The following is a 24410-nucleotide window of genomic DNA, read 5'->3' as shown; positions in this document are numbered from 1 at the left end:
CCAATGCAGCTAAAATTAAATAAATAAATTAAAAAAAAAAAAAAAAAAAAGAGTATGCCTCTGTGACCAGAAGCCAGGGCCTCCAGATGGCAGACATGTTGATTCATAGCTAACAGATGCCCAGTTTTTCTGGTTTGACCTCTTACTTTTGTGAACGAGGAGAAGTGTGGGAGGTTTAAGTAGGGAAAGGGTTAGAAATCAGCGTATACTTTTCAGGTTCTGCCAGACAACCTTTTATTACATCAGAAAAGCAACACTAGGCACTAGATCTTGCAAAATATGTTCTGACCAACTCTAAACTTTCTGAAATTAAATATGCATAACCACTGTAAGGTTTTTAATGAACAAAACAGTTAAATACAAACTTTCATAGGCAAAATAGACTACTGTATAACTGGCAACCTCAGAGCCAAGTACTAAATTTTCTTGCACAGGTTTCAGTGGCGGTGGAATGGGGAGATGTAAATACTAATGAGTACAAAACTTAATTTTGGCTTTATATATAGAAAAAAAAACTTTGAGGAAAATAGCTTTAAACTGAATAGTATCTTTTGAAATAAACAGCTCAGGCCAGCCCTTACATATCTGAGGCTTATACTCAACCAGATCTGGGATGAAAATGAAGATTTAGGGTTTACAGTGACTTCAAATCCAGTTTTAAGAGTAGCTAAGTCACCTCATTTCCAGAAAGGGAAGTCTCTTTAGGATGACCATGACACTCTTCTGAAGACACTTAGATAGCCAGAGTTCCTTGGCCACAGTTCCACTTTTCCACGACACCGTGCCAATGCTGTAGTGTGGAACTTCCTCTGAAAGGCAACCAGAGCCCTACACCACAGCGCTTCTCCTGGCATTTTCAAGCCTCAAAAGAAAGAAGACCTCCTGCTTCAAGTTGGCAGTTACTGCTCCAGCTAGAGAAGTTAATTAACCCTTCCGCCCCCCACTGATTTCCCTCCTGATCTTCAGCAGGGGCAGCTTAACATTCCTTTCAGAAATAAATAGTCCAAATGAGAAATTTAGAGTTAACTTCAAAAGAGCAGCAGAAAACAGCCACTGCCCATTATGTTTGCAAATGAGTGAGTGAATGAATACACATGAACAAACACACAGAAAAATCATAGAATAAATCCTGCATTTCCCACATTCACAGGGAAAAAAAAAAATCTTAAAAAAGTATTAATTAGCGTTTGTTCTTGTGTGGGTTGATAGTCCAGGGCTCTGAGCAGGCATGGCCTTATAAACAGGGTTGCAAGCAGCCCTCCACACACCAAGTCAGGACTAGGGTGCAGAGAGGGGCCTTCATGCACTTCTAACAGCTCAGTACCTGTGAGAGAACAGAGGTGATGCAGGGACTTTTTAACCCACAATGCATGAGGTATATGGAAACGTCCATCTGTGAAAGAACCACCAGCAGCGGGAGGGACTGCGGCAGGGTGTTCTCACAGCAACTGCTGATGAAGGATTTCCCACACCATCTTCTTCCGGAACAGAGGCATCTGGTGCTGCAGAGAATCCACAAGTAACACATACATCACACGTGAAAGTGCCCAGCGTCAACAACCTTTAGTTGTAGCATGTAAATAAAGTAGGATGTCAATGTCCTTTGTGTAAGCCTTGACTTTTCCACATCATGGTACAGACTTACAAAGCCATAAAAAAAGGAGGTTATTTGTATTATTATATGTATCATAAGCATTTTTCCGTGTTAAGGAAAATCAAAGCAGGATGCAGAATTATACAATAGAGTCCAACAACAACTTCATAACAAAAACGTGTACCAAAAAGGGAAATAGCTAAGTGGCGGCACAAAAAGTAACTTTTCTACTTACCTGTATTTCAAAACATTCTAAAATTAACATATTCTGCTCTCTTATGAGAAAAACATGAAGTCTATTTAAATAAAGAAAAAAACAAACCTGCAAATTACTCTGTGCTATACCAAATGTTGTCCATGGCCAATTCTGTTCAAATAGCAACATCCCCCCTTCAAATCTCATGTGATTAGGTTCAGAGAATTAATAACTCCTTTTTTAGAAGCATCAAAGAATTAGAGGCTTTTCTTAATATATTATTCTGCTTTAACTGATAATCACTACATGGTCCAATTTTCAAAGCAACAACATGCAAGACAAATCCAAAATCACCTGTAACTCTTTTTGATGAAATCAGATACCCTTGAGGTACTCCTGGAGTTTCCTTATAAATAGTTGGATATACCATTTTACTATAAACTAGTGTGAAGAGGCCTAAAAAGTCTTAACACATGGATTCATAAATTATTTTAAATAGCTCAAAACTTGTAGTAAAAAATTACATATTTATTCTTAGTAAAACTGCTGAAGCTAACCAATTTTATTAATTCAGCATGGGAGCCCTAGTTAGTTCATGTTGTTCAAAAGCTTAGAATGGGTTATTATTAGTCCTACTATTCAATATGTACAATTTGGTAGCTATCAAAATGAGGTCTGTTAAAGCAAACTATTTTTTAAAGGAGGTTGTCCTTGGTTGTAAAAAGACTGAGAATCCACTATTACAAACATAAATACTCAAGAGTTCTCAACATATTTGAATTTCCACTCAAATGCAGAGCTATGGAGAACCAAAAATAATCAGAACAGAAGGGAAAATCAGCATTCATAGTTACATCTTAGACCTGCAGCTTAAGTTCTCACAAGGCCTGATTTCCCCATGCTGTTACATATTCTGATGTGCCTCCTTCTTTGGCTAAAAATATTAGTAACACTCAAGAACCAGTGAACACTGGAGTTCAGAGATATGCAAATTGCCCCACTGGTCACCAAAGACTAGGATAAACGTGAGAGCAGATACAGTGACAAACCCTGAGAGCAGATACAGTGACAAACCCTGATACTAGCAAGAGTAGGGCTATGGCCAAGGTTTACAGCAATAATAGTAGCACAACTACCATTATTAACAGTTTAATGTGTGCCAGGCACTGGTAACATGCTCTGAGTTTATCTTGTTTAATAACAAGTAAAAGGATGAGGAGGGGTCTCCACTCACCTGAGTAAATGTGATAGGTTTGTCCCTAGAGATATAATCTGCATATTTACAAGTAAACATTCCACAATCACTCCCATTCAACTGTTGAGGAATCTCCTAAAATTACAAAAAAAGAAGAGAGGAAGGGGTGAAATTTCATCAAATACAAACTCCTTTGACTTTTTCTAAATATTACTGTGGACAAACAATATTATACAGGTAAATGTTAAATCTGGTATTACACAAACACACAAACACAAACACAATTAGTCTTTATGTGGCATAAAAACCCAACCCATGACAATGGAGTATGTGAGCCTCATGGAAAATGTTTTTTAGAAGGAAAGAGAAAAGCAAAGTGAGAGTTCAATCTCTCAGCTCTCACATAAAGCAAACTGAAAGAAGGTTTATTACCAGGAACAGGAATTCTAGTCAGAATTGTTTCAAAGGCATTCATAAATTTTGAAAATGGCTAAGTGTGGTTTAACCAGAGATATGCTTACAATACAACTAAACTATTTCCTAACTGCAGAGTCTGACTTGTCTTCCCTAGCCGGAAAACTAAGACTACTGCTTTGGACCCCCACAGCTGCAAGCAGGAGAGAGAAAACAGACTCTTTATAGGGTTTAACCAGTTAGGAAATCTTGCCATGATGTTCAGTTCTGTCCTGGAAAAAAAAACCACTACTGCTTGCAAGCAGCACTTAAAGGCACCATAAACCAAAGGTGGTGGATTCCAAGCCCAGGTGAAGTAAACTCACACATTCCCCAAGCCCGTGTTGCACTAATCTTGGCCAGCCCCTTACACACTTTGGCTGTCAGTTATAAGGGGAATAGGAGAGTCTAATTCCACTGCTGGAAAACATACTAGATGACAACAACTCAATTTTTATTCAAAAAATACACATGATTATTGTAAAAAGGAAAAGACTGAAAATGCACACCACCCATACATATGGTAGGTACCTCGAACTTCTCTCCTGAGCCCAGCATCAATCACAGAGTGGAAAGAGCTTTAGACTCCACCACACAAATGAAGAGAATTTGTCTTCTTTATTACATTTCCCATTCCAGAACACAGTTCCTCATCCTAACAAACTCTTCTTTTATCTGTGCTTTCCTCAGGAAATCACAACACTTACTCTTCTAATTATTCAGCTTAGAAATGAAAATGCTTTTGGATAAAGATAGTCAAGCCATTATATAGAGGTTAGGGCTAAAATTGAACTAATGTAGCTTACTTTAAAAAGGAGCCATTAGGGGACTTCCCTGGCGGTCCAGTGGCAAAGACTCCATGCTCCCAATGCAGGGGACATGGGTTCAAACCCTGGTCCGGGAACTAGATCCCACATGCCACAACTAAGAGTTCACATGGGCTTCCCTGGTGGCGCAGTGGTTGAGAGTCCACCTGCCGATGCAGGGGACACGGGTTCGTGCCCCGGTCCGGGAAGATCCCACATGCCGCAGAGCGGCTGGGCCCGTGAGCCGTGGCTGCTGAGCCTGCGCGTCCTGAGCCTGTCCGCAATGGGAGAGGTCACAACAGTGAGAGGCCCGCGTACCACAAAAAAAAAAAAAAAAAAAAGAGTTCACATGCTGCAACAAAAGATCCCACTTGCCGCAACTAAAGATCCAGCAGGGGACTTCCGGGAAGATGGCGGAAGAGTAAGACGTGGAGATCACCTTCCTCCCCACAGATACACCAGAAATACATCTATCTACATGTGGAACAACTCCTACAGAACACCTACGGAACGCTGGCAGAAGACCTCAGACCTCCCTAAAGGCAAGAAACCCCCCACGTACCTGGGTAGGGCAAAAGAAAAAAGAATAAACAGAGACAAAAGGATAGGGACGGGTCCTGCACCAGTGGGAGGGAGCTGTGAAGGAGGAAAAGTGACCACACACTAGGAAGCCCCTTCGCGGGCGGAGACTGCGGGTGGCAGAGGGGGTAAGCTTCGGAGCCACGGAGGAGAGCACAGCCACCAGGGTGCGGAGGGCAAAGCGGAGAGATTTCCGCACAGAGGATCCGTGCCGACCGGCACTCACCAGTCCGAGAGGCTTGACTGCTCACCCGCCGGGGCGGGCGGGAGCTGGGAGCTGGGGCTTCGGTCGGATCGCAGGCAGAGGACTGGCAGCGTGAACACAGCCTGAAGGGGTTAGTGCACCACGGCTAGCCGGGAGGGAGTCCAGGCAAAAGTCTGGACCTGCCGAAGAGGCAAGAGACTTTTTCTTCCCTCTTTATTTCCTCATGCGCGAGGACAGGGGATTCAGCGTGCTGCTTAAAGGAGCTCCAGAGACGGGCGCGAGCCGCGGCTAACAGCGCGGACCCCAGAGACGGGCATGAGGCGCCAAGACTGCTGCTGCCGCCACCAAGAAGCCTGTGTGCGAACACAGGTCATTATCCACACCCCCCTTCCGGGGAGCCTGTGCAGCCCGCCACTGCCAGGGTCCCGGGATCCAGGGACAACTTCCCTGGGAGAACGCACAGCGCGCCTCAGGCTGGTGCAACGTCACGCCGGCCTCTGCCGCCGCAGGCTCGCCCCGCACTCCGTGCCCCTCCCTCCCCCCCCGGCCTGAGTGAGACAGAGCCTCCAAATCAGCGGCTCCTTTAACCCCATCCTGTCTGAGCAAAGAACAGACGCCCTCCGGCGACCTACACGCAGAGGCGGGGCCAAATCCAAAGCTGAGCCCCGGGAGCTGTGAGAACAAAGTAGAGAAAGGGAAATCTCTCCCAGCCGCCTCAGGAGCAGCGGATTAAAGCTCCACAATCAACTTGATGTACCCTGCATCTGTGGAATACATGAATAGACAACGAATCATCCCAAATTGAGGAGGTGGACTTTGAGAGCAAGATTTATGATTTTTTCCTCTTTTCCTCTTTTTCTGAGTGTGTATGTGTATGCTTCTGTGCGAGATTTTGTCTGTATAGCTTTGCTTCCACCATTTGTTCCGGGTTCTACCCATCCATTTTTTTGTTGTTTTTTCCTCTTAATAATTATTTTTTTATTTTAATAACTTCATTATATTTTATCTTACTTTATTTTACTTTGTCTTCTTTCTTTTTTTTCCTGCCTTCCCTCCTTCCTTCCTTGCTCCCTCCCTCCCTCGCTCCTTTCTTTCTTTCTACTTCTACTAATTCTTTCTTTCTACTTTTTCTCCCTTTTCTTCTGAGCCGTGTGGATGAAAGGCTCTTGGTGCTGCAGCCAGGAGTTAGTGCTGTGCCTCTGAGGTGGGAGAGCCAACTTCAGGACACTGGTCCACAAGACGCCTCCCAGCTGCACATAATATCAAACGGCGAAAATCTCCCAAAGATCTCCATCTCAACACCAACACACAGCTTCACTCAACGACCAGCAAGCTACAGTGCTGGACATCCTATGCCAAACAACTAGTAAGACAGGAACACAACCCCACCCATTAGCAGAGAGGCTGCCCAAAATCATAATAAGTCTACAGACACCCCAAAACAAACCACCAGACGTGGACCTGCCCACCAGAAAGACAAGATCCAGCCTCATCCACCAGAACACAGGCACTAGTACCCTCCACCAAGAAGCCTACACAACCCACTGAACCAACCTTAGCCACTGGGGACAGACACCAAAAACAACAGGAACTACGAACCTCCAGCCTGCAAAAAGGAGACCCCAAACACAGTAAGATAAGCAAAATGAAAAGACAGAAAAACACACAGCAGATGAAGGAGCAAGATAAAAACCCACCAGACCTAACAAATGAAGAGGAAATAGGCAGTCTACCTGAAAAAGAATTTAGAATAATGATAGTAAAGATGATCCAAAATCTTGGAAACAGAATAGACAAAATGCAAGAAACATTTAACAAGGACCTAGAAGAACTAAAGACGAAACAAACAATGATGAAAAACACAATAAATGAAATGAAAAATACTCTAGATGGAATCAATAGCAGAATAACTGAGGCAGAAGAACGGATAAGTGACCTGGAAGATAAAATAGTGGAAATAACTACTGCAGAGCAGAATAAAGAAAAAAGAATGAAAAGAACTGAGGACAGTCTCAGAGACCTCTGGGACAACATTAAACACACCAATATTCGAATTATAGGGGTTCCAGAAAAAGAAGAGAAAAAGAAAGGGACTGAGAAAATATTTGAAGAGATTACAGTTGAAAACTTCCCAATATGGGAAAGGAAATAGTTAATAAAGCCCAGGAAGCACAGAGAGTCCCATACAGGATAAATCCAAGGAGAAACACCTCAAGACACATATTAATCAAACTGTCAAAAATTAAATACAAAGAAAATATATTAAAAGCAGCAAGGGAAAAACAACAAATAACACACAAAGGAATCCCCATAAGGTTAACAGCTGATCTTTCAGGAGACACTCTGAAAGCCAGAAGGGAGTGGCAGGACATATTGAAAGTGATGAAGGAGAAAAACCTACAACCAAGATTACTCTACCCAGCAAGGATCTCATTCAGATTTGAAGGAGGAATTAAAACCTTTACACACAAGCAAAAGCTCAGAGAGTTCAGCACCATGAAACCAACTTTACAACAAATGCTAAAGGATCTTCTCTAGGCAAGAAACACAAGAGAAGGAAAAGACCTACAATAACAAACCCAAAACAATTAAGAAAATGGGAACAGGGATATACATATCGATAATTACCTTAAATGAAAATGGATTAAATGCTCCCACCAAAAGACACAGACTGGCTGAATGGATACAAAAACAAGACCCATATATATGCTGTCTACAAAAGACCCACTTCAGACCTACAGACACATACAGACTGAAAGTGAGGGGATGGAAAAAGATATTCCATGCAAATGGAAACCAAAAGAAAGCTGGAGTAGCAATTCTCATATCAGACAAAATAGACTTTAAAATAAGACTATTAAAAGAGACCAAGAAGGACACTACATAATGATCAAGGCATCGATCTAAGAAGAAGATATAACAATTATAAATATTTATACACCCAACATAGCAGCACCTCAATACATAAGGCAAATACTAACAGCCATAAAAGGGGAAATCGACAGTAACCCATTCATAGTAGGGGACGTTAACACCCCACTTTCACCAATGGACACATCATCCAAAATGAAAATAAATAAGGAAACACAAGCTTTAAATGATACATTAAACAAGATGGACTTAATGGATATTCATAGGACATTCCATCCAAAAACAACAGAATACACATTTTTCTCAAGTGCTCATGGAACATTCTCCAGGATAGATCATATCTTGGGTCACAAATCAAGCCTTGGTAAATTTAAGAAAATTGAAATTGTATCAAATATCTTTTCCAACCACAACGCTATGAGACTAGATATCAATTACGGGAACAGATCTGTAAAAAATACAAACACATGGAGGCTAAAGAATACACTACTTAATAACGAAGTGATCACTGAAGAAATCAAAGAGGAAATCAAAAAATACCTAGAAACAAATGACAATGGAGACACGACGGCCCAAAACCTATGGGATGCAGCAAAAGCAGTTCTAAGAGGGAAGTTTATAGCAATGCAATCCTACCTTAAGAAACAGGAAACATCTCAAATAAACAACCTAACCTTGTACCTAAAGCAATTAGAAAAAGAAGAACAAAAAACCCCAAAGTTAGCAGAAGGAAATAAATCATAAAGATCAGATCAGAAATAAATGAAAAAGAAATGAAGGAAATGATTGCAAAGATCAGTAAAACTAAAAGCTGGTTCTTTGAGAAGATAAACAAAATTGACAAACCATTAGCCAGACTCATCAAGAAAAAAAGGGAGAAGACTCAAACCAACAGGATTAGAAATGAAAAAGGAGAAGTAACAACTGACACTGCAGAAATACAAAGGATCATGAGAGATTACTACAAGCAGCTCTATGCCAATAAAATGGACAACCTGGAAGAAATGGACAAATTCTTAGAAATGCACAACCTGCCAAGACTGAATCAGGAAGAAATAGAAAATATGAACAGACCAATCACAAGCACTGAAATTGAAACTGTGATTAAAAATCTTCCAACAAACAAAAGCCCAGGACCAGATGGCTTTACAGGTGAATTCTATCAAACATTTAGAGAAGAGCTAACACCTATCCTTCTCAAACTCTTCCAAAATATAGCAGAAGGAGGAACACTCCCAAACTCATTCTACGAGGCCACCATCACCCTGATACCAAAACCAGACAAAGATGTTACAAAGAAAGAAAACTACAGGCAAATATCACTGATGAACACAGATGCAAAAATCCTCAGCAAAATACTAGCAAACAGAATCCAACAGCACATTAAAAGGATCACACACCATGATCAAGTGGGGTTTATTCCAGGAATGCAAGGATTATTCAATATACACAAATCAATCAACGTGATACACCATATTAACAAATTGAAGGAGAAAAACCATATGATCATCACAATAGATGCAGAAAAAGCTTTCGACAGAATTCAACACCCATTTAGATAAAAACCCTGCAGAAAGTAGGCATGGAGGGAACTTTCCTCAACATAATAAAGGCCATATATGACAAACCCACAACCAACATCGTCCTCAATGGTGAAAAACTGAAAGCATTTCCACTAAGATCAGGAATAAGACAAGGTTGCCCACTCTCACCACTCTTATTCAACATAGTTTTGGAAGTTTTAGCCACAGCAATCAGAGAAGAAAAGGAAATAAAAGGAATCCAAATTGGAAAAGAAGAAGTAAAGCTGTCACTGTTTGCAGATGACATGATACTATACATAGAGAATCCTAAAGATGCTACCAGAAAACTACTAGAGCTAATCAATGAATTTAGGAAAGTAGCAGGATACAAAATCAATGCACAGAAATCTCTGGCATTCCTATACATTAATGATGAAAAACCTGAAAGTGAAATCAAGAAAACACTCTCATTTACCATTGCAACAAAAAGAATAAAATATCTAGGAGTAAACGTACCTAAGGAGACAAAAGACCTGTATACAGAAAATTATAAGACACTGATGAAAGAAATTGAAGATGATACAAATAGATGGAGAGATATACCATGTTCTTGGATTAGAAGAATCAACATTGTGAAAATGACTCTACTACCCAAAGCAATCTACAGATTCAATGCAATCCCTATCAAACTACCACTGGCATTTTTCACAGAACTATAAGAAAAAATTTCACAATTTGTATGGAAACACAAAAGACCCCGAATAGCAAAAGCAATCTTGACAACGAAAAACGGAGCTGGAGGAATCAGGCTCCCTGACTTCAGACTATACTACAAAGCTACAGTAATCAAGACAGTATGGTACTGGCACAAAAACAGAAAGATAGATCAGTGAAGCAGGATAGAAAGCCCAGAGATAAACCCATGCACATATGGTCACCTTATATTTGGTAAAGGAGGCAGGAATGTACAGTGGAGAACAGACAGCCTCTTCAATAATTGGTGCTGGGAAAACTGGACAAGTACATGTAAAAGCATGAGATTAGAACATTCCCTAACACCATACACAAAAATAAGGTCAAAATGGATTAAAGACCTAAATGTAAGGCCGGAAACTATCAAACTCTTAGACAGGACACTCTATGACATAAATCACAGCAAGGTCCTTTTTGACCCACCTCCTAGAGAAATGGAAATAAAAACAAAAATAAATGGGACCTAATGAAACTTAAAAGCTTTTGCGCAGCAAAGGAAACCATAAACAAGACCAAAAGACAACCCTCAGAATGGGAGAAAATATTTGCAAATGAAGCAACTGACAAAGGATTAATCTCCGAAATTTACAAGCAGCTCATGCAGCTTAATAACAAAAAAACAAACAACCCAATCCAAAAATGGGCAGAAGACCTAAATAGACATTTCTCCAAAGAAGATATACAGACTGCCAACAAACACATGAAAGAATGCTCAAAATCACTAATCATTAGAGAAATGCAAATCAAAACTACAACGAGATATCATCTCACACCAGTCAGAATGGCCATCATCAAAAAATCTAGAAACAATAAATGCTGGAGAGGGTGTGGAGAAAAGGGAACCCTCTTGGTGGGAATGTAAATTGATACAGCCACTGTGGAGAACAGTATGGAGGTTACTTAAAAAACTACAAATAGAACTACCATATGACCCAGCAATCCCACTACTGGGCATATACCCTGAGAAAACCATAATTCAAAAAGAGTCATGTACCAAAATGTTCATTGCAGCTCTATTTACAATAGCCCGGAGATGGAAACAACCTAAGTGTCCATCATCGGATGAATGGATAAAGAAGATGTGGCACATATATACAATGGAATATTACTCAGCCATAAAAAGAAACGAAATTGAGCTATTTGTAATGAGGTGGATACACCTAGAGTCTGTCATACAGAGTGAAGTAAGTCAGAAAGAGAGAGACAAATACCGTATGCTAACACATATATATGGAATTTAAGGAAAAGAAATGTCATGAAGAACCTAGGGGTGAAACAGGAATAAAGACACAGACTTACTAGAGAATGGACTTGAGGATATGGGGAGGGGGAAGGGTAAACTGTGGGAAAAAAAAAAAAAAAGATCCAGCACGCGGCAATAAAGATCCCACGTGACGCAACTAAGACCCAACACTGCCCAATAATTTTTTTTTTTTTTTTTTAAAGAAAAGGAGCCATTAGGGCTAAAAGATGTATGCTTTTATTTTATTTTTTTTCCCGGTACGCGGGCCTCTCACTGTTGTGGCCTCTCCCGCTGCGGAGCACAGGCTCCGGAGGCGCAGGCTCAGCGGCCATGGTTCACGGGCCCAGCCGCTCCGCAGCATGTGGGATCCTCCCGGACCGGGGCACGAACCCGTGTCCCCTGCATCGGCAGGCGGACTCTCAACCACTGCGCCACCAGGGAAGCCCTGCGTTTTTTAATTAATTAATTATTTTTTGGCTGCATTGGGTCTTTGTTTCTGCAAGCAGGCTTTCTCTAGTTGCAACGAGCGGGTGCTACTCTTCGTTGCAGTGCGCAGCCTTTTCACTGTGGTGCCTTCTCTTGTTGTGGAGCACAGGCTCTAAGTGCTCGGGCTTCAGTAGTTGTGGTGCACGAGCTCAGTAGTTGTGGCTCGCAGGCTCTAGAGTGCAGGCCCCGTAGTTGTGGTGCACGGGCTTAGTTGCTCCGCGGCATGTGGGATCTTCCCGGACCAAGGCTCGAACCCGTGTTCCCTGCATTGGCAGGAGGATTCTTAACCACTGTGCCACTAGGGAAGTCCCAGATGTATGCATTTTTAAACTCTGAATGAGATTCAAATCTGGCAAGATCCAAAGCACATTCACAAATAGCACACCTGACTGTTGAGGACTCACAGCATCGGACGCTTAAGATCTAAATATACAAATTTCTCAGATAAGTTTTGAACAGGAGCTTTAAAATTTCCATTAATGCCAACCAAGAAAAGTAGCTGGCTTGAATTTATTGTGTTGTGTTTTTTTCTCAATTTTTTGAGACATGCAGATATTTAACATTTATAGTTTAAGAAACAAGATAAAGGCTTAAAAGCAAACAACTTAAAAAAAAAAAAAAGCAAACAACTTGGTTAAATGAATTTCTGAAGATTTAGAAGTGATCATTCTAACGATGTACACCTTAGGAGAATGCATGCCTAAGGATGAGTGAGTAAGGGGAGGAAGGAAGCCAAGTCTAAATAATACGCTACTGACAGGAAATGCAACAAAGTATTTGAAATACAGATGATCACCACTTACATGTGGCTTCATGCTGTAGTGGGTCCACTCTAAAACATTCAGGTCAATATTTCTTTTGGTCTTACTTTCATCCTGTAAATACTGACTGAAAAAACAGCAAAGAAGGAATATACTGATGAATCCCTGTGGAGACTTAGCATTATGACTACAAAGACATCATGATGTTTAATAGACCTGCCATTCTCAAAGCCATCTCTGTTAGATTTTTTTAAATATGATTGTTTTTGGCTTTTTACATTTTATTTTGTGTTTTTTCTGATTACAAAAATTATATATGGTTATATTTTAAAAATTAAAACATAATATGTAAAATGCAAAAGACCCCATAATAACCACTATGGAAATATTTACTATTAATGGTTTGCTGTTTGTTCTTCTAGTTCTCTACTCCACCCCATTTTAAAACACACATTTTATTCTATTAAAAAAGTACTTCATTCTATTACTTGCTTTTTCTCACTTAAAAACAGATATAAAACAAGACATCTGGCCTGGAGTCTTAAAAAGAAAAGGCACTGCCACGGAAAACAAAAAAAAATGTAGGAGGCTATTCTAAACTAAGGGAGACTAAAGAGACATTATTTACATGCATGAACCCTGACTGACTTCCTGGATTAGGAAAAAAAGCTATAAAAGATACCTGACGATATCAGAACATGAATCATATATTATTACACATTAGTGGTTGTCAACTTTCTTAAGTGTGATAATGGCATTGTGGTTATGTAAGAGAATTTCCTCATTCCTAGGTGATATATACTTAAGTATTGAGAGTGATTTAATTTTATCCAAATCTCCAGAGGGTTATCAAATTTAACAAAGGCATCTCAGTTCTCATCCTAACCTACATAAAAGGGAAACCAGTGCTATGCTAGGGCATGCGCTCACAACGGGAGCAGCAATATCACCCCCAGAGAGGTGAAAACTGGTTCTTAGAAGGCAAAAATCTTAGATATTTCAATGGTTTGTAGCCCTCTAAAGCTCAACCCAACAAACAAACAAAGTCTCTTCCTTAATACTATTTTCTCTTGTCATGGAGAAATTAAATTAAAAAAAAATTTGTAGTGGGGAGGTGATAATGAAAAAAATTGAGAAAAGTTGGACTAGGGGCATCAGGAAAGGGAGGGGGCCTCAGATACCCAAAGAAGCTGAACTCTTCATATATTAAAAAAGAGGGGGGGGAAGAAAAGTATGAATGTTATAAAAGTATGGTTTTTTGGTATCCTATTATAAGCAACAGACAAAATTTTGCTGTATGATTCCAATGAAAACATTCGTAAGTATGTGATTATATGTACGTGTATGTGCACACGTATGTATGTATGCACATTTTACATACATCTTAAGCAGAAAAGACTAGGAGATAACTGCTTTATAAACAATTTGTATCTTATGATTTTAAAAAATTTCTTCTCTACATTTTTTATTCAAGATAAACACCCATAAATAAAAAGGATCTTTTACACTAAAACAACATCAAAAAAGAAAGAACTGAATTATTGTTAACTTTTCTTCACATCATTCAACAAGAGTTCCTTACTAAAGTATCCTTATTAAAATTATCCAAGTATCCTTACTAAAATTAAAAACTGGAACCTGCAATTGCTTCCAGTGGTCATAAGTGTTTCAAAATAGACTTATTTCACTGATTTGCTTCCTCTCTGTGAAATTCTTCTCATCACTTTACATAGCTAATAGACGGCTATGCTTTAAAGGCAGGTTTCTAGCAATTACTATTAAAACAGTTACCTACAAACCATGTTTTAACTTAAAAATTACCTCCAGGTTCTATGAGATGAACCAAACCATCATGGAAAGCACAGAGACATCAGTGAGTGGGCTTAAGAATTCAGAGAACTAATGTATCAATCCCAGAGAAATCTAATTCAAATCACGGGATTCTCATCGAATATATTTTACATTATGACATATGACAAACTTGTTTTCAGTGATGCTATTAAATAAGATTTCTCAGTTAAGATCAGATTTTGGGGTTATTTTTAGACAAAAAGATGGATTCAGGTCAAGTTGTGAACAACTAGGAAGAGAGCTCTCACTACACATTAGACTACCATCCACCAGAGGATGGAAAGAAAGACCACTTAACAAAGGGCACACTGAGGCAACACTGAAGTTTTTAAGCCTTTACTTACAGGAGAATCTCACAGATCCTGTGGCCCTTTTGTCCCATAGAATCCAGATATTTAAGACACTTTTTTCTTAGGTCTATCACCTATAATGGAAAAATGCAACATCCAGAAACAACCATCAAAAAAAATGAGAATTTTATTTCTAAAAAGATAAGCATTTAAAAAAATATATGTACCAACATGAATGGATTTCTAAGACACATTTTTCATAAAACATCACAGATGATATGAGCTCCATGTCTATAAAATTATATTTTTCTATTCCTAGAGAAAGGCATAGAAACTTATTCCTTAAAACATTAGTGGTCCTCTCAGAGTGATGAGACTTTTTTTTTGCCTTTTTCTTTATACCTTTACTACAATAAACCCGTTTTCATCTCGTAAACAAAAGTAATAAAATAACCCACGTGTATTAAAATTCCTATTAAAAATCAAAGCTCCTCCACTACAGACTGTCTTGTAGCTTTCTAAGTTGTTCAACTCAAGAACTAAGAAGGGACTCTGCAGAGTATGCCTTTAACATATACTACAGGACTCTCACTAGACAGAAGAGTCGCCTTCATTACCAGCACACTTCATTTTATTGTGCTTTGCAGACACTGCATTTTTCACAAATTGAAGGTCTGTGGCAACCCTGCATTAAGCAAGTCTATCAGCGTCATTTTTCTAACAGTGTTTGCTCACTTCATGTCTGTGTGTCATATCTTGGTAATTCTTCACAACATTTCAAATTTTTCATTATTAATATACTTGTTATGGTGATCTGTGATCAGTGACCGTTGATGCTATTGTGAAAAGATTACAGCTCACTGAAGGCTCAGATGATGGTTAGCATAAAAATATTTAGCAATAAGTATTTTTTAATTAAGGTATGTAGATTGTTTTTTAGATATAGTGTTATTGCAGACTTAACAGACTACAGTGTAGTGTAAACATAACTTTTATATGCACTGGGAAACCAAGAAATTGATGTCACTCTCTTTATTGCGATATTTGCTTTACAGCGGTGGTTACTATGCCTGCATTTAACAAAACAGTCATTATCCAAACTCCAACAATTAAACCTCTCAACTTACCACCAGGCTCCAATGTACCTTCCGATGAATAGGCACCAGAATAAGTTCCTGTTCAAAGAGATTGACCCCTTTGGTCCATCTTTTCACTGCTTGGTAACCCCCAGACTTTAATTTTGGATAGAAGAAAGTACTGAATGCATAAAGTGCTGGATACCCTTGTTTTTTATTTCTTTCCACCAGGAGATTCATGTAAAAATTAATGACCTGTAATATCAAGAGAGTAAATGTTAGAATATGGCAAGTATATTATCAAAACTAGATTTCTACCTAACTCAATTAGGATGAATTAGAAAATAAGCTGAGGGAAGGGAAGGCACTAAGGAAGGGGATAAAAGGGCTGTCTATGACAGAAGATGGAAAACAAAAAATGATCAGTGCAGGGACTTCCCTGGTGGCGCAGTGGTTAAGAATCCACCTGCCAATGCAGGGGACACGGTTCGATCCCTGGTCCGGGAAGATCCCATAAGCCGCAGAGCAAATAAGCCTGTGTGCCACAACTACTGAGCCTGCATGCCACAACTACTGAAGCCCACGAACCTAGAGCCCGTGCTCCGCAACAAGAGAAACCACCGCAGTGAGAAGCCAGCACACCGCAACAAAGAGTAGCCCCCGCTCACCGCAACTAGAGAAAGCCCGCACGCAGCAACAAAGACCCAAAGCAGCCAAAAATAAAATAAATAAAATAAATGTATTAAAAAAAAAAGATCAGTGCAAAATGGGAGGGATTAAGAAGGAATGAGACTGTACTTTTGAGGCATGTGAGTAAGAGAGACAAGAAAAAGAACTCAAGGAGAAAGTCTGCAACAATGAAAATGTATATGTAACTATATCACACACAAAATATGCAAAAATATTAACTGGAAGTGAATTTTACTATATATAAATTACACCTCAATTAAAAAAAATTAAATGGAAGGAAATACACCAAAACATTAGTATTTTGTTTACTTTTGAGTTGTGCCACTTTCAAACGATAATGTTTTTCCTTCACTTTTCCTGTATTTTCTAAATTTTCTATAATAAACATATTACATTTATAATGTGAAACAGAAACATGCTAATTTTACAAGAATGTGTTTATATGTCACTAGTCATAGCGGGGAGGAAGGAAGGCAAAGGGAGAAAATGCAGGGGCTGAGCAGCTGGGTAAAGAACCAACTGGGAAATTGGCAAGAACCAAGAGCTACCTTTAGCTAAATACATAAGGATACAAGATGACAATTGGACAAATTTTACAGTTATCACTCAAATGAAATAAAGAAAAAAATCACATAGTGTACATACAGTGATCAATATATTCCTTTATTATTGAAAAAATAAACTGGCTCCTATAAGAATTCATCTAAAATAAAGTATCGCTTGCTTCCTTCCATTTATCACTTGCACCCAGGATTTATAAAAATCTCACTTAAGACTAGTAAGTGGTGGATGAAACAAAGCACAAATGCAGAAGAGGGAAACATTGCTAATTAAAGGCAGCAAACAATCAGAATTAATCATGTTTTTAAGGTTTAAGATGTTTTTGTTTTAGAAAAACTATAGCTGCTTTACCAGCCCCTTTTAATTGTGTAGAAACCACTATGGTTACAGACAGAAAATGACTAGGCATAATGATAGTCAAAGGGGGAAAAAAAGACAACTTACTTCATCATTGAGCCAGTGATAGTTCTTCAAGGTCTGGATATCTCCTCGAGTGATTCGTAATTTGAAAGCACTACTTAGGATCTCATCCTGTGGGCCATGGCCTAGAGCATTACTGATTTCCTTTTCCATGTCCTGAATTACAAAGTCCAGAGGTTGCTACTTTAATATGGAACCACTATCAGATACTGAAAGTCTGAGATTGAAAAAAGCTTTTCAGGGCTTCCCTGGTGGTGCAGTGGTTGGGAGTCCGCCTGCCAATTCAGGGGACACGGGTTCGTGCCCCGGTCCGGGAAGATCCCACATGCCACGGAGCAGCTGGGCCCGTGGGCCATGGCCACTGCACCTGCGCGTCCGGGGCCTGTGCTCCGCGACAGGAGGGGCTGCAACAGTGAGAGGCCCACGTACCGCAAAAAAAAAAAAAAGTTTTTCATCTCTGTAATACCTGACCCTTAAGAAAAACAGATCATCAAAGACCTACTAAATTGAAGTAGGAAAGAATTTCAATTTAGGAGCACAAAGCAATCTTACTACTAATGGTTATAAAAAATGCTAGTTCAATTATTAACTTCTGAAAACAATAATTTGATAATAATATTTAAAGTATACTCTCAATTATCCCACTACCATGTGGGATACATGAGCCAAACATGTACCAGATGCTTGAAGCACACCATTAATCCCTGCTTGTGGGGAAAGTATTATCACCATTTTATAGAAGAGGTAAAGCTCAGAGAATTTTGGTTACATGGTCAAAGTCATATAATGATTAAAAGGCAGAGCCAAGATTTGAACACCGGAGTGTCTCACTCCTTAGCCTTTGCTCCTTTCACAATACTATAAAAGCATTTTCATACTTTCCTTATCTACCTCCTGAACTTTTATTTTAAAACATCAAAGTAATAAAATTAGGAATCAAAGAGATCATTCTATCTACTTTTGACATGAAGAGAGTAAGCAGAAACTAGAAAACTAGGCAGCAGTCTAGCAACTGAGACCTTATTGAATAGATGGCATCATTCTAAAGAATTACAAAGAGAAATGCATATTTAAGCTATAAGCCTGAATCTATAAACCAAATAGAAGTTATTTCATCCAAATATTTTCAATACTGCTCTCCCCCACTAAACACAATTTTGTAATTTTATGGATCTCTCTCTCTCCACCTGCATGTCCAACATATAGTAAGTGCTCAATAAATATTCACTGAATAGGACTGACTACCACAACAATGGAGGAGTCAAGATGTGGGCTCACCTTTAAAATGAGAATTTTTAACTACCTTCATTTCCTTGTTTTCTATAAGTTTTTACTTACAGAAACGTTTCAAATACAGTAATCATTGAAAGGGACATTTTAGTGAACCATAATCGCTTAACAAAAACCTCAATGAAGGGGAGTTTCCTGGCAGTCCAGTGGTTGGGACTTGGTGCTTTCACTGCCTGGGCCTGGGTTCGATCCCTGGTTGGGGAACTGGGATCCCACAGGCCATGCATCTTGGCCAAAAATAAACAAATAAAATTAAATGTTTAAAAAAAAAAAAAAAGAACTGCAATGAACTCCTTCCTAATGTCAAACCCATACAGTGTAACTCAAAATATTTTAAGTTTAGAAAAAGAATCTACAAAGAACCCATTATATTCCAAGATATGTGACAATCCTGTCTACTCACATTTGCTGAAATTAATCTAATTCCTTAGGCCACTTTCACAGATCACTAATGATCAGTGTAGCCAGTGACTGACCAGCCCTTGGGCATGATTTCCTTCATACATACATTCCCTAGCCTGGAGAAACTCTTCAAAACAAAACATTCACTCAAGTCTTAAATAACTGAGGTTATTTAAAAACATGCCCCTTATTCTGATCAACACAAGAAACAAGAAACAATACCTCTGTAAGTTCAAGAAGATCATCTGTCCTTTTATCCCTCTCTTTGCTTGAGCAATTTTTTTCTTTTGTCTCAAGTATTGACATCTTCCTCCTGAGTAAGCCATTGCTTCCACTGCCCAGGCGCAGTCGGGCTGACACTTCTTCAGATAAGTCAGGTTCCAGCTGGAGTCCCCTCCTCTGATCAAAAAAGTTCCCATATTCTACTGACATGTTTGATACTTGCACGTATAAACATACGTAACACATGAAATATAAAACAGCACCATTATCTTGAAAGAAAAGAGAATTAGTAAATCCCCAAATGAGTAAAGTAGATTAAGCATATCTGCCTGTCCCTGGAAGAAGGAACAAAAATGGTTCAAGACCTAAGGCTCACAACAGGACACCTCAGTTATAAACCATGAAGCAGAACATTTGTTTTCCCTGGAGGTAGCAAGAAAAGTATTTTCAGTTTTCTTATTTCAATTAAAAATAATATAGTTAAAAGACATTTTGAAAAGCTTTAAAAAAGCAAAAAATATGACCCATAATCCCACCACTCAAAATAAACCACTTCTATCCTTATACCAAGTAAACTTGTTCTACTTCATCCTTTTAAAAAAGTAATTATATATTATAGAAAAATGCACAAAACATTAAGGTGCCACTTAATTTTTGTAATATTAACACCTATGTAACCACCATTCAGGTCAATAAACAGAATTTTGCCAGCATCCCAGAAACTCTGATAAGAATCTTTCCTTATCATGACTCTACATAACTGTTAATACTGAACTTAAGTCATCTGGTAGGCAAATTTATCTAAAATTAGGAAATTTATTTAGAAATAGAGCATTGGGGGCTTCCCTGGTGGAGCAGTGGTTGAGAGTCCGCCTGCCGATGCAGGGGACATGGGTTTGTGCCCCGGTCCGGGAAGATCCCACATGCCGCGGAGCGGCTGGGCCCATGAGCCATGGCTGCTGAGCCTGCGTGTCCGGAGCCTGTGCTCCGCAATGGGAGAGGCCACAACAATAAGAGGCCCGCGTACCAAAAAAAAAAAAAAGAAATAGAGCATTGGACTAGAGCTACACTCTCAACACACGTAGCCAGTGCTCTTTACTCTAGCTAACTGCCAGGTATACTGGTCCTAGGAAACCAGTAGCTGCTGGCCCTTCCACATGGTCCCAGATCGCGATGCCTTCAGGTTCAGCAAGGATAGAAGCAGGATGTAGTCTTTAGCCAGGTAACAAATACATTAGAGAAGGGAACAATCTAAGACTTAGGACTTAAGATCATGACTTAAGACTATGACTTAGCCTTAAGACTAGTTCTTATGAAGATATCACATGGGAAAAGAGAATCTTGATCAGACTGATACTTAACACAAAGCAGTTCCCTAAACTTTGGTATTTCTATTACCTAAAATATGAAATAATCTAAAACTTCAAGTTTGCATTTAGTTTAGGAATATAATTCTTTTGGATGTGGAGTGCTTAGTAAACACTTTGCCACTATTACTTAAAATGTTGGTATTGCTATGGAGATCATTGGGACACTTCTTATTCTGATACTTATATAGAAAAAGTAAAATCCAATTAAGCAGAAGATTGGTAATATTTTCAAATAAATATGAAATCTTGAATCTGAAAAGTGCCGAACAACCATTTTCCCTAAAGATGTATGGTTTTAAAAAATTCTCCAAAAGAAGCCAGGCAACACAGATAAGGGTTGGGATGGAGGCAAGTTAGTCTCTCTTACAAAGGTCGCGATAGCACAGAGATAAAAATCTTGCAACTCAGAAGAAAGCCAAAGGTGTGTATCCTCAATGCCTGCTGCTTCTTCAAAGAAAACAACGGAATTAGAAATCAAAGTAACGTATATCGTATCTTATTTTTCATGGGCCCAAAATTTTAACATAAGTCAGGTGAAAGAGTAAAAGACATAAAATTTAACTAGGGTTTCTACTTACACCTTCATTTTCTAGTCTGATTCCAAGTGTCTTCTCTGTATCAGAAAGTTTCCCCTTTGAACACCTGAGGAAAAAAAGTGAGAGATTACAGATTGGATGACTGTAATCTGATACATATTAAACTAGTTTCAGAAAGAAGATTTAATAATTGTAAACAAATATTGCCTTGAGTTTATATAGTCCTCTAAACCAAAGGTTAGCAAAATTTTTCTAAAAAGGATCAGATAGTAAATATCTTAGCTTTGCAGGTCTTACGGTTTTTGTCACATCTTCTCAACTTGCATTGTAGTTTAAAAGTGGCCAAAAGTAGTATGTAAATGAATGAGTATGACTGTGTCCAATAAAACTTTACTTACAAAAACAGGCAGGTGGACCAGATTTGGTCCATGGGCCATAGTTTACCAAACTCTACTATAAATGAACCAACATCCAAAATCCTAAGGCACACAGAACTGCCTTCACTGTTCATATACTAGAGATGCTGACCACCAGAGACGCCCACTACACCCACGCTCTTATCTAAGCAGTACCTATGCCTCCCAACCTCTAATGCCTAGGGGAGAAGGGCACCCTCCCAAGCTAGGGTGGACATCTGACACAAGAGCTACCTATGTACCCACATATGCTGACCAGCTACCAGAGCTGAGAAGAGTTCACAATTCCTCAGACATGGTTACTCATAAATATAGTTTATAAAGTAAGAAAATAATATGTCAATAGATGGAGAGATATACCATGTTCTTGGATTGGAATAATCAACATTGTGAAAATGACTCTACTACCCAAAGCAATCTACAGATTCAATGCAATCCCTATCAAACTACCACTGGCATTTTTCACAGAACTAGAACAAAAAATTTCACAATTTGTATGGAAACACAAAAGACCCCGAATAGCCAAAGCAATCCTGAGTACGAAAAATGGAGCTGGAGGAATCAGGCTCCCTGACTTCAGACTATACTACAAAGCTACAGTAATCAAGACAGTATGGTACTGGCACAAAAACAGAAAGATCAATGGAACAGGATAGAAAGCCCAGAGATAAACCCATGCACATATGGTCACCTCATCTTTGATAAAGGAGGCAGGAATGTACGGTGGAGAAAGGACAGCCTCTTCAATAAGTGGTGCTGGGGAAACTGGACAGGTACATATAAAAGTATGAGATTAGATCACTCCCTAACACCGTACACAAAAATAAGCTCAAAATGGATTAAAGACCTAAATGTAAGGCCAGACACTATCAAACTCTTAGAGGAAAACATAGGCAGAACACTCTATGACATAAATCACAGCAAGATCCTTTTTGACCCACCTCCTAGAGAAATAGAAATAAAAACAAAAATAAACAAATGGGACCTAATGAAACTTAAAAGCTTTTGCACAGCAAAGGAAACCATAAACAAGACCAAAAGACAACCCTCAGAATGGGAGAAAATATTTGCAAATGAAGCAACTGACAAAGGATTTATTTCCAAAATTTACAAGCAGCTCATGCAGCTCAATAACAAAAAAACAAACAACCCAATCCAAAAATGGGCAGAAGACCTAAATAGACATTTCTCCAAAGAAGATATACAGACTGCCAACAAACACATGAAAGAATGCTCAACATCATTAATCATTAGAGAAATGCAAATCAAAACTACAATGAGATATCATCTCACACCAATCAGAATGGCCATCATCAAAAAATCTAGAAACAATGCTGGAGAGGGTGTGGAGAAAAGGGAACACTCTTGCACTGCTGGTGGGAATGTGAATTGGTACAGCCACTGTGGAGAACAGTATGGAGGTTCCTTAAAAAACTACAAATAGAACTACCATATGACCCAGCAATCCCACTACTGGGCATATACCGAGAAAACCAAAATTCAAAAAGAGTCATGTATCAAAATGTTCATTGCAGCTCTATTTACAATAGCCCGGAGATGGAAACAACCTAAGTGTCCATCATCAGATGAATGGATAAAGATGTGGCACATATATACAATGGAATATTACTCAGCCATAAAAAGAAACGAAATTGAGCTATTTGTAATGAGGTGGATAGACCTAGAGTCTGTCATACAGAGTGAAGTAAGTCAGAAAGAGAGAGACAAATACCGTATGCTAACACATATATATGGAATTTAAGAAAAAAGAAATGTCATGAAGAACCTAGGGGTAAGACAGGAATAAAGACACAGGCCTACTAGAGAACGGACTTGAGGATATGGGGAGGGGGAAGGGTGAGCTGTGACAAAGCGAGAGAGAGGCATGGACATATATACACTACCAAATGTAAGGTAGATAGCTAGTGGGAAGCAGCCGCATAGCACACGGAGATCAGCTCGGTGCTTTGTGACCACCTGGAGGGGTGGGATAGGGAGGGTGGGAGGGACGGAGATGCAAGAGGGAAGAGATATGGGAACATATGTATATGTATAACTGATTCACTTTGTTATAAAGCAGAAACTAACACACCATAGTAAAGCAATTATACCCCAATAAAGATGTTAAAAAAAAGAAAGAAAATAATATGTCAAAGAAAACTTAGAATAAACTGAACCATGTACCTCTTTTCACTTCTCACTGAACATAGAGGTCCCCTTGTTTCAACAACTCTATCTGTGAGGATGATAAAAAAAAAGAAAAACAAGCATTTCCTTTATTAATCAATCATATAGCTGGAATTTCAATTTACGGTTTCCAAAGTATCAAGATATTAATTTACACTGAAATGCTAAAATGGGTTCCAAAGACATTAGCCTCCATACAAATTAATTTGCTTAAAAACGCATAAATCTCTTTCTCCTTTAAGTATCATCTTTAGTGTAAACTGACTAATATCTGCTCATCTGGTAAGCTATCATTTAGTGTCATTTAGTGAACAGCAAGTGGAGAAATACAAGGAAATTAATATAAGGAATACAAAGAAATTAACTTTAGGCTCACAAAATATACACTACAATATAGAAGCTAGGAATAATAATCAAGAGGTATTTTATAAATT

At 38.9% G+C, this 24410-nt stretch overlaps 1 protein-coding gene across 4 annotated transcripts in view; it reads right to left on the bottom strand.

The window, feature by feature from the left end:
* Window positions 1-209: 209 nt before the first annotated feature.
* The window catches only part of SENP2 (SUMO specific peptidase 2), a 40381-nt gene continuing 16180 nt past the window's right edge, over window positions 210-24410 (bottom strand). For all 4 annotated transcript variants that reach the window (XM_067738323.1, XM_067738327.1, XM_067738325.1 and 1 more), the window contains 9 exons: window positions 23974-24025; window positions 21416-21479; window positions 19468-19644; window positions 17578-17709; window positions 15934-16137; window positions 14861-14940; window positions 12708-12792; window positions 3025-3120; window positions 210-1502 (listed from right to left, as the gene is read on the bottom strand). In XM_067738323.1, the coding sequence (XP_067594424.1) occupies window positions 1440-1502; window positions 3025-3120; window positions 12708-12792; window positions 14861-14940; window positions 15934-16137; window positions 17578-17709; window positions 19468-19644; window positions 21416-21479; window positions 23974-24025 (953 nt within the window). In that variant the 3' untranslated portion in view covers window positions 210-1439. The remainder of the gene's footprint in view (window positions 1503-3024; window positions 3121-12707; window positions 12793-14860; window positions 14941-15933; window positions 16138-17577; window positions 17710-19467; window positions 19645-21415; window positions 21480-23973; window positions 24026-24410) is intronic.

Source organism: Pseudorca crassidens, chromosome 5 (genome assembly GCF_039906515.1).
Source record: "Pseudorca crassidens isolate mPseCra1 chromosome 5, mPseCra1.hap1, whole genome shotgun sequence".
Classification (NCBI taxonomy): domain Eukaryota; kingdom Metazoa; phylum Chordata; class Mammalia; order Artiodactyla; family Delphinidae; genus Pseudorca; species Pseudorca crassidens.
This window is presented reverse-complemented; position numbering and strand designations above follow the sequence as displayed.